The sequence below is a fragment of the Salvelinus namaycush genome, chromosome 3, assembly GCF_016432855.1.
Source record: "Salvelinus namaycush isolate Seneca chromosome 3, SaNama_1.0, whole genome shotgun sequence".
NCBI lineage: Eukaryota > Metazoa > Chordata > Actinopteri > Salmoniformes > Salmonidae > Salvelinus > Salvelinus namaycush.
In genome coordinates this window covers 43,866,147-43,881,644 of record NC_052309.1, presented here as the reverse complement: position 1 = coordinate 43,881,644, position 15,498 = coordinate 43,866,147, and the positions used below count along the sequence as shown (strand labels likewise).

The 15,498-nt window shown below is 42.1% G+C and overlaps 1 protein-coding gene across 1 annotated transcript in view; it reads left to right on the top strand.

Moving 5' to 3' along the window:
- The window catches only part of LOC120031733 (double C2-like domain-containing protein beta), a 133,611-nt gene that overhangs the window by 92,326 nt on the left and 25,787 nt on the right, over positions 1-15,498 (top strand). Inside the window, exon 5 of the mRNA XM_038977519.1 lies at positions 12,041-12,167. Coding sequence (XP_038833447.1) covers positions 12,041-12,167 — 127 coding nt within the window. The remainder of the gene's footprint in view (positions 1-12,040; positions 12,168-15,498) is intronic.

The window sequence follows — 15,498 nt, the reverse complement described above, 5'->3', positions numbered from 1 at the left end:
AAACTAGAATGGTCCAAACACACCAAGACAGTCGTGAAGAGGGCACGACAAAGCCTATTCCCCCTCAGAAACTAAAAATATTTGGCATGGGTCCTGAGATGCTCATAAGGTTCTACAGCTGCAACATCGAGAGCATCCTGACTGGTTGCATCACTCCCTGGTACAGCAATTGCTCGGCCTCTGACCGCAAGGCACTACAGAGGGTAGTGCATACTGCCCAGTACATCACTGGGGCTAAGCTGCCTGCCATCCAGGACCTCTACACCAGGCGGTGTCAGAGGAAGGCCCTAAGAATTGTCAAAGACCCCAGCCACCCCAGTCATAGACTGTTCTCTCTACTACCGCATGGCAAGCGGTACCGGAGTGCCAAGTCTAGGACAAAAAGGCTTCTCAACAGTTTTTACCCCCAAGCCATAAGACTCCTCAACAGGTTATCAAATGGCTACCCGGACTATTTGCATTGTGTCCCCCCCCCCCAACCCCTCTTTTTACGCTGCTGCTACTCTCTGTTTATCATATAAGCATAGTCACTTTAACTATACATTCATGTACATACATCCTCAATTGGGCCGACTAACCGGTGTCTGTATGTAGCCTCGCTACTTCTATAGCCTCGCTACTGTATATTGCCTGTCTTTTTACTGTTGTTTTATTTCTTTACTTACCTATTGTTCACCTAACACATTTTTTGCACTATTGGTTAGAGCCTGTAAGTAAGCATTTCACTGTAAGGTCTACACCTGTTGTTTTCGGCGCACGTGACAAATAAACTTTGATTTGATATTGAATGTCTGCTTTTTTTAAATCTACCAATCGGTGCACTTCTTTGCGAGGCGTTGGAAAACCTCCCTGGTCTTTATGGTTGAATCTGTGTTTGAAATTCACTTTTTGATAATTGTATGTGCGGGGTACAGAGATATGAGGTAGTTATTCAAAAATCATGTTAAACATTGTTATTGCACACAGAATGTGTCCATGCAACTTATTATGTGACTTGTTAAGCACATTTTTACTCCTGAACTTATTTCAGTTTTCCATTATTTATTCATTTGTAAAAATGCCGAAAAACATAATTTGACTTTGACATTATGGGTTATTGTTTGTAGGCCAGTGACAAAAAATCTCAATTTAATCCATTTTAAATGTAGGCTGTAACACAACAAAATGTGGAAAAGGTCAAGGGGCATGAATACCTTCTGAAGGCACTATAAATACTAATGGTAATGGCAATCAATAATCAATGGACAGCAGCATATTGGAGTAATAAATCTAATCAATAGTAGCATCAACATAGGTTGTGTCTGAGTGGGTAGAGACCTGTGGATGGGCATTAAGTCAGTATAGATAGTCTGTGGGAGAGCAGTAGTTGTTATGGATTTAACTGTCTTATGGCCAGGGGATAGAATATACGTCCTGGATGGCTGGAAGTTTGCTCCCAGTGAAGCGTTGGGCCTTACTCATCACCCTCTGTAGGGCCTTCCACTCGCGGGCGGTACAGTTGCCATACCAAGCGGTAACACAACCAGTCAGGATTCTCTCAATGATGCAGCTGTTCCTGTTGACGCGCTCCACCCCCCTGTAGACTGTTTCTCCGTCGTGTTGTCAGCAAACTTGTTGATGGACATAGCAGTTGTCACAAAGTGCTATACAGATACCCAACGTAAAATTCCAAAAAGCAAGCAATGCCGATGCAGAAGCACAGTGGCTAGGAGGAACCTGAGAGGAACCTGAGAGGAACCAGGCTCCGAGGGGTGGGTAGTCGTCTTCTGGCTGTGCCTGGTGGAGATTATAAGAATACATGGCCATTAAGGCTAGATCGTTCTTCAATATGCTCAAACGTTAATAGAAACTGAGAGAGAGACTGAGAGAGAGAGAGTGAAACGGCTGTTCCTGGACAAAGTAGCACATCCGACGAAACAGGTCATGTGTCCATAGCCGCATGCAGAACATTTGATGCCCTCTCAAGTCCAAATTGAAGTCCCTCTACCTTTTCTAAAAAACAAAGGGATATTATTTCAGGTTCGGGGTGTTCTAAATATCCTTGGAAAGGGGCATGCAGCATGGAGCATGTAAACTATTACCTGGTAGCAATGGAAACCATTTCATCTGAAGGGTTCCCATTCAAACCACCTTCAAATGATTTTAGTTACTCCAACAACCATAATGAAAAGACTAAATTAACCATACCAGCTATACCAGCGTGTTTCACTCGAGCTGGGTAAGTGGAGGTAATCAGCAGCCAATCACCCGAGAGCATAGGAACATACTGTACTCAGTCATAACAAATGGGAGAGATGAGGCAAAGGCCCTGCTCCTTATAAACATTATGAGACGCTGAGATAATCGTATAGGCTCAGCAGTAAGGCTTCCTTAGCCACACACTGCATTAGCCTCAGCCTAATCTGACAGCTTCCCTGTCATCTGCCATCACTCCGCTCCCTCTCTCTTCACAAGGGCCAAGAGGAGTGATTATTCAGTATTGGACAGAGTTAGTGTTCTAGTGTTAGGTTCTAAATGAACCTATTAAAACACACGGACGCTTAATAAAGCTCAAACCAAGTTAATTCACCCATTGGGTCGATACAGCTGCATGAGACAAACATATTCACACAAGCACTGATATTTAACCCTTTCTCCTATGCTGAGTCTACGACACATCTGAACAGCCAATGCATCTCTGTTGCTAGACAGAACCTTAGCGATATCTGTTCTTCCTCACTTCATCTGACCTGACCTCTGCCCCGAAGTGCTCACTCCTCCCCAACTCACGGCTGTCATGTTGACTTGTACCAGACTGTGCCTCTTCTCCCAAAGGATCCCTTGATGGCTAACAGTAACATATCCGGACAGAATGTAAACGTTATACATTCCCCTCTCTCCCTCAGTGACACGAATTAAATATTATGTCATATTCTCAGAATCCAACACTAGAAATCACATATTTATTTATTGGAATATGCATTGAAGTCCAATTAAACACTTGTATTGTGGATCATCCGTGAAGAGATGTGTGTTTGTGTTTCTCCCCTTTATCCTTCCCAGGAGTCAATCAAATCTGTATACGGCTCTTAAACGCACTACAGTGTGTGCCCCAAATGCCACCCTATTCCCTTTATAATGCAGACTCTGTAATTATCTGCTGTTCACTAGTCCCAGGCTGCGGATTGGCGTGTCTGCACTGACCCTCAATGCCTCCAACGATTAACTCTTTGTTTGCCCGGGTTAATTTGTATATGAATTGTCTCACTACGAGAAGCTTGCCCTGGCCTAGTTTTCTGCAAGGATAGACAGATGTGTACACGAGGAGTGATGGCTTGGTTTCAAGGCTCTGTTGAGCAGGGATTTGTCTTCAACAAACCCAAGAGAACCCATTCAGGTCCATGGTTGAGATAGACATTCAATGGGTTCATTTTTTGGTAGAGGGGATTGTTGCTCGAATCAGCTGTAGGATGTCCTCAAGTAGTGAAGTTGAACAAGATGTCCATTTAAATGTCATGCTTACAACATATGCCTTTTGGATTCTTAGTAGTAGGAGATGGTATCACATTTTTATACCGTCAGACTTGGGATTCGAACCTGCTGCCCTCTTGCACTCCTGCGTCCCAGTTGCACATCTGTCTCTAATCTAAGCCACCTGCCATCCATTGTAGGACATAGTTGTATGTTCTACTTAGCCCATTTTGACCCGATTTATCCTGATTGCTCTGTGATTCATAAGCTTTCACCAATCATATCAAACCAAATGCGTTCCCACTCACTGACCTCTGCGTAATTGGTTAATTTGAGCTATTTGATAGACTCACATCTTCCAAAGATATCATTTTCATTCTGTGTGTGCGAACGTGTGACATGCGTACGAAAAGAGGTAGGGGGGATGCTTAGAACATTGAAGTGAGCACGCTGAGGCATGACTACTATTTAAATGAATGTCCTTTTTCTTTTTGGACATTTATTCTTGGAGCAGAGAATAGAGTCCCACAATTGCTGACAGAGCACCAAACAGAGACGTCACTGCGTTCAGTTAATTTCAAACCACTGCAGAGAGAGCAACCCCCCACAAACATACAGTGCCGTGAAAAAGTATTTGCTCCTTTTCAGATTTTCTCTTTTTTGAGATCTTCAACCAAAACCTAATATTAGATAAAGGGAACCTGAGTTTACAAATAACGAAAAAAGGGCAATTATTTATTTATTTATCAAAGTTATGCAACACCCAATTCCGCTGTGTGAAAAAGTAATTGCCCACTTACACTCTAACTGGTTGTGCCAGCTTTAGCTGCAAAGACTCCAACCAAACTCTTCCTGTAGTTGTTGATCAGTCTCTCACATCGCTGTGGAGGAATTTTGGCCCTCTCTTGCATGCAGAGCTACTTTCACTCAGCAACATTTGTGGATTTTCAAGCATGAACTAATCGTTTCAAGTCCTGCCACAACATCTCAAATGGGATTAGGTATGGACTTTGACTAGGCCATTCCAAAACGTATTTTTTTTTCTCCTTTTAACCATTTTTATGTAGATTCGATTGCATGTTTTGGATCATTGTATTTGTATTTGTATTTATCATGGATCCCCATTAGCTGCTGCCAAGTCAGCAGCTACTCTTCCTGGGGTCCAGCAAAATTTATTCAGTTTATACAATATTAAAAACATTACAATACATTCACAAACTGTGTGTCCTCAGGCCCCTACTTCACCACTACCATATATATACAGTACAAAATCCATGTGTACTTATGTGTATAGTGTGTATGCAGTCGTGTGTGTGTGTGTGTGTATGCATGTGTCTGTGCCTATGTTTGTGTTGCTTCACAGTCACCGCTGTTCCATAAGGTGTTTATCTATTTTTTAAATCTAATGTTACTGCTTGCATGAGTTACTTGATGTGGAATAGAGTTCCATGTAGTCATGGCTCTATTTAGTACTGTGCACGTTCCATAATCTGTTCTGGACTTGGGGACTGTGAAGAGACCCTTTGTGGCATGTCTTGTGGGGTATGCATGGGTGTCTGAGCTGTGCACCAGTAGTTCAAACAGACATGTATTCAACATGTCAATACCTCTCATAAATACAAGCAGTGATGAAGTCAATCTCTCCTCCGCTTTGAGCCAGGAGAGATTGACTTGCATATTATTCATATTAGCTCTCTGTGTACATCCAAGGGCCAGCCGTGCTGCCCTGTTCTGAACCAATTGCAATTTTCCAAGTCCTTTTTTGTGGCACCTGATCACACGACTGAACAGTAGTCCAGGTGTGACAAAACTAGGGCCTGTAGGACCTGCCTTGTTGACAGTGCTGTCAAGGAGGTAGAGCAGTGCCTTACCATGGACATACTTCTCCCCATTTTAGCTACTGTTGTATCAATATGTTTTGACCATGACAGTTAAAATCCAGGCTAACTCCAAGCAGTTTAGTCATATCAACTTGCTCAATTTCCACATGATTTATTGCAAGATTTAGTTGAGGTTTAGGGTTTAGTGAATGATTTGTCCCAAATACAATGCTTTTAGTTTTAGAAATATTTAGGATTTACTTATTCCTTGCCACTCACTCTGGACCACACTTTTAATATAGGCCAGCCCTGTTGTAACCTCATATCCCAGCGATAATTCCTTGTATTACAGCTGGGAAGAAAATACTTCAATTTGCTCAACTTGCCATTGGCTCAACCATTAGCTAAACTTAACCCAAGACAAACATTTGGACTATATTAGCCCACATAGCTACAAGGATGCACTTTCATTCTAGGTTTAGGACCTCATATTGAAGTTTATAGAGACCCCAAATGATGTATAGAACAATCTTAAATGACCAACTTTGGTTTAGATACAAGCATCATGAAACCTTTAACACAATACATTTATTTGACTTGGTGAAAATCATAATTTTGGACCTAACTTGCTTACTACTTTCCGTGTGGTTTCTTCCTTCACAGACTCCATGAAATGATGACCTCTTCCTAAAACTTAGGCCAACTTATTAATTTGGGGTTTCTTAAAAACAAGGGTGGCTCAACTTACCCCTTTGGCTCAATTTACCCCACTCTCTCCTACAATGACGAGCAGAGAGGAAAGTGAATGTATCACTATACCTGAACTGAGTCAAATGACAGTAAGGTACTATGTTACACTGCAGCATAAAGCTGCATTGGAGATGGTGAGAATGGATATGAGTTGGTGGGTTTGAGGGGGCTTCGACAGAGATATATTCAGAGATGGAATATAATTTCTAAAGCGCAATTGTATTGGAACCACAGCTGTGGCATGGATCATGGATGGGGGCTGCCCTCTCGTTCCCCCTGGGGCTGTCCATGGCTCGCTCCCGTCAGGACGTAATGGAGATGGATGAGCAGGGCACTGGGAGCTGGGCAGGCTGGAAAATGGGAGCGAACGGAACGAGGGAGAGAGGCCCTGTTTATCCTGTCACTGAGGAGGAGAGGAGAGCTGGGGTGTGACAGCTGGATTAGGCCTACAGGGAGAGATAGCTGTGTGTTTCACCCTCTCACTCCCCTCCATCGCTTGCTCACTCCCTCCCTCCTTCCATCCCCTCACCACCATTCCATATCTCACACACTGTGAGCAAGCTGGCTAGAGCTGGGCAGGCTTGTCACTGAATGTTGGCAGGAGTATTGAAACGGTAAGGACTTCGAATAGAGTCCAGGTCTGATTTAACATCCACTGCAGCAATGTCTGGTGCTGTTTTTGATCTTTTGGACATGTTATTGTTGCTGTGACAATACATTTTACATTGAATATTTGGTGGCATCGTTTAAATTACACACAAAAGCTGTCATCGCTCAGAAACAGCAACATTGTTACCTGATTTGTTTATCAATTAAAGTCAAATTGAGGATTCACAAATACCACCAAGTTTGAGTTGGCATTGTCTACTACCTCCATCTCATCAGATTCTTTTCATTTTCAACTTTTATTCAACCAAAATCTTGTTGGAGAAATCTCACTCAAAATGAGACTTCACCATTTTTATGGTTAAACTCTAAATTGTTTATCTAACAAAACTAAGATTTATTAAAAGCTTATCTTAATTATGTTTACTATTTACTTCCAATTCAGAGCCCTATAATGTGTCTAAGCATCTTGTTCTCTGTTTTGAATCGAAAAATCAATGCCATGTTGAATGGCATTGACCTCGTGCCACTGCAGTCAAAAGTAGTTTGTGGTATTCACCTGCTCCGGAGTGAAGTTTCCCCAGGTACAGATCTGGGATCAGTTTCCCCTCCCTCAATCCTAACCTTAACCATCTGTACACACCAACTTACATCAATTTATCCACAACTAAAATGTTAGGCTAATGAAGTGGAATGAGTAGTTGATGATATTATCAATTAGTCAATACTTGGTTATGGATGAATGGGAGGGCCACTACTAGCCTTCACCCTGCTTGGGCCCCCTAAAAAGGGTGCACACGTTCAGTCAAGGGTTTAAAGCCATTGGGAGGGTTTATGGATTTGCTAGAGGGAGTTTCGACTATATCTCTTACACCCGTCCATTCCTTTTACATCCACAAGATGAAGTGTATGAGTGCACACCTTGGGGAGAAAATGCATTTGGGCTGTAGTCCTGAATCTCTCACCGTGTTTGAGAATGAAGGGTTCTAAGTACCAATGTAATTTACAATGTTTGTTATTTATTCATCAAAACACAGCACTACTGACCTTTTCAGCTTCAATCATGACTTTAAGCATGCTGGGCTGTCAAAGCTAGCACATCATCGCTAACATTTTGAGAAGATAATGACTGTGGGGCTTTTCGTTTCGATCCACCCAAAGCTGTAAACAAGGTCATAGAAAGCAAAACACATCCCATGTGGCATTTTCGCTAATAGAATCAGCTTCCACTTTGATAACTCATCGTAAGAAGCCAAAAACGGTCCACACTCCTGTTTTAGGTGTTAGCTAATCGGCGTGTCATTAACCTTGCTCAATAGCATTGTTTTCCATAAGCTGTCAGAGTAATTGATGTAATTGAAAATTTGTGATAATAGAAATGTGAAAATCACTGAGCCACTCATGATGAAATGGAACCCATTTGTGTCCACCGACTCACCACCAAATCCCCATTTAATGTAATTTTGTTTTAGGAAAACATCACATTTAAATTTTTGTCATTTTAGCAAGTACTCGTCATATCTAGAGCAACTTACATCAAGTATTATTTTACCAACTAATCACAGAAACTGAATGGATGTCAATGATATTCATTGTTCTCCAAGATACATTTTTACCAGTCATAATCTAAATGGGACTGATTCTCTAGTTACATTTACAAGAAATATTGAGAACATTCTCTGAGTGAAATGTGATTGTTTTTCCAGGCGAGACGAGATTGAAAAGGAAAGAATATGTCCTCACTCCTCTGGATAAGCCACGAAACTATTTTCTCTGCACCCTCATCGAATTCAGATGTTCTATTCATCTCATAACCGTGCCTTTACCACCTGTTTAATTCAACAGGAACAACAGAGGATGAGAAAGAACCCCACGTACGTTCCACAGCCAGCAAATCCATTTCCTCTCTAAATTAATTAATTTGAAATCTGTAGCACCTGTCCATAGGATAAATTGGTGACTGCTCAATGGAGTTTCTAATGTTGCTGCTGCGATTAGATTTGCCCCTCATGAGTGGAATGTAATTATAATTTGTTGTACGAAGGCCCATGGTTTCCCTCCACCTATCAATCAATTACACACAGAGAAAATAACAAATTTCACACATCATGAGCTCAATGTAAATAGATGTACTGTACGCCACACAAAGGAGAACAATGGATGAGTGTGCTCGCAAAAGCACTGTTCATATACACACACTGTTGAGAACATTCTGTGTAGTTATTGGAACTGAATGAAATGCTCAAAAGGAGGGCAGAATCGTTACAGATCATTAAAGAGCCCTCGAGGTGTTATGGGAGGTAGAGAGGGGCTCGGTAAGAAGAGGCTGAAAGAGAACACTTTGTATGTTCAAACTGTATATAGTCCTTTGCAAAAGTATTCATACCCCTTGGAGTTTTTCCTATTTTGTTGCATTACAACCTGTAATTTAAATTGATTTTTATTTGGATTTCATGTAATGGACATACACAAAATAGTCCAAATTGGTGAAGTGAAATGAAAACAAATAGCTTGTTTAAAAAAATGTAACAAAAAAAAAACGGAAAAGTGGTGCGTGCATATGTATTCACCCCCTTTACTATGAAGCCCCTAAATAAGATCTGGTGCAACCAATTACCTTCAGAAGTCACATAATTGTTAAATAAAGTCCACCTGTGTGCAATCTAAGTATCACATGATCTGTCACATGACAGTATATATACACCTGTGCTGAAAGGCCACAGATCTGTTGTATGACTTAAAGATTGCTGTACACCAGTGGAACCCATCCAACTTTAAGCAGCTGAAGCAGTATTGCCTTGAAGGATGGGCAAAAATCCCAGTGGCTAGATGTGCCAAGCTTATAGAGACATACCCCAAGAGACTTGCAGCTGTAATTGCTGCAAAAGGTGGCTCTACAAAGTATTGACTTTGGGGGTGAATAGTTATGCACCCTTAAGTTTTCAAGGGTGGCTTATTTCTTGTTTGTTTCACAATAAAAATTATTTTCCATCTTCAAAGTAGTAGGCATGTTGTGTAAATCAAATGATACAAACCCCACAACAATCCATTTTAATTCCAGGTTGTAAGGCAACAAAATAATAAAAATGCCAAGAGGGTGAATACTTTCGCAAGCCACTGTAGTCCCTGTTATTATGCTCATATGACTTGCTTTAATCATTCATAAGGGTGGGTGTTAACTGGGGACGATGTATCGCCTAGCCACGCAAGTGTGGGACCGTAATTTGACTTTTTATTTTGATAGCGGATGCTGTGGCTCTGACTATAAAGAGCAGGAGTTTCTGGCATAGCTTTAGTTTAGGGTATGTTGCCATAGCAGGGGCCAGCCCTCTGCTCATAAGATGTAGCCTTATATTTTATATGTCCCCTGAAGATGTGTGGTTGCTCTTATTAAACCTTGGAGACTATATCTGAAGTTGCTGTGTCCACGGATTGTTATTCTTTACCCCGGCCTTACACTAGCTTCGTCCAGAGTGGCTCTTCATTAGGTTGCTAACAAGCCAAAAGCACGCTGGGTATAGCTAGGTATCAATCAGGGGCAGGAAGCTATAGTGAGTCTTGTCCAAAACTGAGATTTTTAGGAAAAAATGGTTACGGAATGAAGGGTACTGAATAGTTTTCCTTGGGTTGGGTATATTTCAATCCTGCACACAGATAGCAGTACCCAAGTAATCATTCATTTGGAGCGCAACTGCATACAACCTGATCATAATGCCCAGCACACTGACCATGGCAAATTTGGTTTGACTTTGGATATCCCAATAGGGCTAGTTAGGGACCATCAATAAATTACACAATGGACGATATTTAATCATTTCAATAGATCCAAATTTCAATGACATTACAACCTCGAACCCAAAAACGAAACTATAATAACCTTGCACACAAGAGACACCCACATCAAAGCACGCCTCCAAGTCCCAAATCTCGTTCTCGGTAGCATTTCCTAATGAGGATGATTGAAACCTAGGCTAAATCAGTAAGTTCAGCGCCTCTTCAAGTATGTTGAACCCACAATCATGTCATTGCTAGCACTACACTCTTACCAACTGGTCCACTACATGAGAAAGCAAGGAGCAACTTCAGTATTCTCAGAGAGGAGGAATAGGGTTCTTTTCAGTCATATGAAGTGGTCTGGCCATCACTAGCAATGGGGAGAACGAAACATTGCCTTCTGTTAATTTACAAAGCTCTCCTGCAGAAACTACCATATACTACCTGACATCGCTCCTGATATATAGAAATATAAAATATCCCACTGGCTCCCAGGAATGGCTAATTCTTAAAAATCCTTTTGTCGCTTATGATCTAGACAAAACAGCCTTTAGGTTTTACATGCCACATACAGTACCAGTCAAAAGTTTGGAGACACCTACTCAAGGGATTTTCTTTATTTTACTATTTTCTAAATTGTAGAATAATATAGAAGACATCCAAACTATGAAATTACACATTGGGAATCGTGTAGTAACCAAAAGTGTTAAACAAACCAAAATATATTTTATCACTGACAGTGTCACCAGCAAAGCACCCCCACACCATCACACCTCCTTCTCCATGCTTCACGGTGGGAACAACACATGCGGAGATCATCCATTCACCTATTCTGCATCTCACAAAGACACAGCGGTTGGAACCAAAAACCTTACATCTGGACTCATCAGACCAAAGGACCGATTTCCACCTGTCTAATGTCCAATGCTTGTGTTTCTTGGCCCAAGCAAGTCTTTTCTTCTTATTGATGTCCTTTAGTAGTGGTTTCTTTGCAGAAATTCGACCATGAAGGCCTGATTCCATATGTGTTATTTCATAGTTTTGATGTCTTCACTATTATTCTACAAGGTAGAAAATAGTACAAAATAAATGAACATCCTGGAATGGGTAGGTGTGTCCAAACTTTTGACTGGTACTGTACATGGAATTAATTTCAGGGCACTCTGAGATTAGACTCTCGAGTGCCTTTTAGTCACTAGAGTGCATTGGTGGGAGACCTGTTCATAGAGGAGATCACAGAGGATTTCTGAAGTCTTGATAGGTTGGGAAACTGTAGGGGAGACTGTTGGGGTAACTACTGTATTTGATTGATTGTGTTATTATCTATTGATTGCATTTCTTATTTGATGTGTGTATTTTGTATGCAAAAACAAAAAACAGTAAATAAAAGTAAACTGTTATTTGATTTCTAATCCAGGAAACCTGGTGACTGGGTTTGATTAAATAGTAGCCCATAGTCAGTTCAACTCTTCTGCGGCTGCTGACCATGTGACTAATTTTCAATATCTAGATTTTCCCTATTCTGTCTCTTTTCTGCAGTCTTCTTTTTATTTCTCTCTCATAGCTGCTTTGTATCTTTTGATCTCTCTCTCTCTCTGACTCTCTCTCTCTCTCTCTCTCTCTCTGTTCTGTACTTTCAGGATTTCAGTGTGTGACGAGGACAAGTTCCGCCACAATGAGTTCATCGGTGAGACGCGCATCCCCCTCAAGAAACTCAAGCCCAACCAGACCAAGAACTTCTACAACTGCCTGGAGAAACAGCTACCTGTAAGTTATCTCCAAATTGCCTTTTTCATCTACCCATTTAAAACCAAAATGAAGCATATCCGGGAAAATTAAGCATATCCTAAGCCATATCCTAAGTTAAATTGATTATTTTGTTGTTAGAACATTTACAAAAAAAAATTTTTTTAATTGTTTTATGTGCAGATCATTTGCCTAAATACCTTGTGTTGCAAGACAGCAATACTGTATGTATCCTGTCATACATTTTTTAATGTTTTATTTCACCTTTATTTAACCAGGTAGGCTAGTTGAGAACAAATTCTCATTTACAACTGCGACCTGGCCAAGATAAAGCAAAGCAGTGTGACACAAACAACAACACAGAGTTACACATGGAATAAACAAACATACAGTCAATAACACAATAGAAAAAGTCTAAATACAGTGTGTGCAAATGAGGTAAGATAAGGGAGGTACAATAAATAGGCCATAGTGGTGAAATAATTACAATATAGCAATTAAACACTGGAGTGGTAGATGTGCAGAAGATGAATGTGCAATTAGAGATACTGGGGTGCAAAGGAGCCAAAAAAGTATTTATTTTTAAATAACAATATGGGGATGAGGTAGTTGGATGGGCTATTTACAGATGGGCTATGTACAGGTGCAGTGATCTGTGAGCTGCTCTGACAGCTGGTGCTTAAAGTTAGTGAGGGAGATATGAGTCTCCAGCTACAGTGATTTTTGCAGTTCGTTCCAGTCATTGGCAGCAGAGAACTGGAATTAAAGGCGGCCAAAGGAGGAATTGGCTTTGGGGGTGACCAGGGAAATATACCTGCTGGAGCGCGTGCTACGGGTGGTTGCTTCTATGGTGACCAGTGAGCTGAGATAAGGCGGGGCTTTACCTAGCAAAGACTTATAGATGACCTGGAGCCAGTGGGTTTGGCGACGAGTATGAAGCGAGGGCCAGCCAACGAGAGCATACAGGTCGCAGTGGGGGGTAGTATATGGAGCTTTGGTGACAAGACAGATGGCACTGTGATAGACTGCATCCAATTTGCTGAGTAGAGTGTTGGAGGCTATTTTGTAAATGACATCGCCGAAGTCAAGGATCGGCAGGATGGTCAGTTTTACGAGGGTATGTTTGGCAGCATGAGTGAAGGATGCTTTGTTGCGAAATAGGAAGCCGATTCTAGATTTAATTTTGGATTGGAGATGCTGAATGTGAGTCTGGAAGGAGAGTTTACAGTCTAACCAGACACCCAGGTATTTGTAGTTGTCCACATATTCTAAGTCAGAACTGTCCAGAGTAGTGATGCTGGACGGGTGGGCAGGTGCGGGCAGCGATCGGTTGATGCGCATGCATTTAGTTTTACTTGCATTTAAGAGCAGTTGGAGGCCACGGAAGGTGAGTTGTATGTCATTGAAGCTCCTCTGGAGGTCTGTTAACACAGTGTCCAAAGAAGGGCCAGATGTATACAGAATGGTGTCGTCTGCGTAGAGGTGGATCAGAGAATCACCAGCAGCGTGTTGCCATAGCAGTGACATCATTGATGTATACAGAGAAAAGAGTCGGCCCGAGAATTTAACCCTGTGGCGCCCCCATAGAGACTGCCAGAGGTCCGGACAGCAGGCCGATTTGACACACTGAACTCTGTCTGAGAAGTAGTTGGTGAACCAGGCGAGGCAGTAATTTGAGAAACCAAGGCTGTTGAGTCTGCCGATTAAAAATGTGGTGATTGACAGAGTCGAAAGCCTTGGCCAAGTCGATGAATACAGCTGCACAGTACAGTCTGTTATCGATGGCGGTTATGATATTGTTTAGGACCTTGAGCGTGGCTAAGGTGCACCCATGACCAGCTCGGAAACCAGATTGCATAGCGGAGAAAGTACGGTGGGATTCGAAATGGTCGGTGATCTGTTTGTTAACTTGGCTTTCGAAGACCTTAGAAAGGCAGGGTAGGATAGATATAGGTCTGTAGCAGTTTGGGTCTAGAGTGTATCCCCCTTTGAAGAGGGGGATGACCGCGGCAGCTTTCCAATCTTTGGGAATCTCAGACGATACGAAAGAGAGGTTCGACCAGGCTAATAATAGGGGTTGCAACCATTTCGGCTGATCATTTTAGAAAGAGGGTCCAGATTGTCTAGCCCGGCTGATTTGTAGGGGTCCAGATTTTGCAGCTCTTTCAAAACATTAGCTATCTGGATTTGGGTGAAGGAGAAATGGGGGAGGCTTGGGCAAGTTGCTGTGGGGAGTGCAGGGCTGTTGGCCGGGGTAGGGGTAGCCAGGTGGAAAGCATGGCCAGCCGTAGAAAAATTCTTAATTCTTAATGAAATTCTCAATTATCGTGGATTTATCAGTGGTGACAGTGTTTCCTAGCCTCGGTGCAGTGGGCAGCTGGGAGTAGGTGCTCTTATTCTCAATGGACTTTACAGTGTCCCAGAAGTTTTGGGAGTTTGTGCTACAGGATGCAAATTTCTGTTTGAAAAAGCTAGCCTTTGCTTTCCTAACTGCCTGTGTATATTGGTTCCTAAATTCCCTGAAAAGTTGCATATCGCGGGAGGCTATTCGATGCTAATGGAGAACGACACATTATGTTTTTGTGCTGGTCAAGGGCAGTAAGGTCTGGAGAGAACCAAGGGCTATATCTGTTCCTGGTTCTAAATTTTTTGAATGGGGCATGCTTATTTAAGATGGTGAGGAAAGCACTTTTAAAGAATAACCAGGCATCCTCTACTGACGGAATGAGGTCAATATCCTTCCAGGATACCCGGCCCAGGTCGATTAGAAAGGCCTGCTCGCTGAAGTGTTTTAGGGAGCGTTTGACAGTGATGAGGGGTGGTCGTTTGACCGCAGACCTATTACGGACGCAGGCAATGATCGCTGAGATCCTGGTTGAAGACAGCAGAGGTGTATTTGGAGGGCAGGTTGGTTAGGATGATATCTCTGAGGGTGCCCGTGTTTACGGATTTGGGGATGTACCTGGTAGGTTCATTGATCATTTGTGTGAGATTGAGGGCATCAAGCTTAGATTGTAGGATGGCCGGAGTGTAGCATGTCCCAGTTTAGGTCACCTAACAGCACGAGCTCTGAAGATAGATGGGTGGCAATCAATTCACATATGGTGTCCAGGGCACAGCTGGGGGCAGAAGGTGGTCTGTAGCAAGTGGCAACGGTGAGAGACTTGTTTCAGGAAGGTGGATTTTTAAAAGTAGAAACTCAAATTGTTTGGGCACAGACCTGGATAGTAAGACAGAACTCTGCAGGCTATCTCTGCAGTAGATTGCAACTCCACGCCCTTTGGCAGTTCTATCTTGTCAGAAAATGTTATAGTTAGGGATAGAAATTTCAGGATTTTTGGTGGCCTTCCTA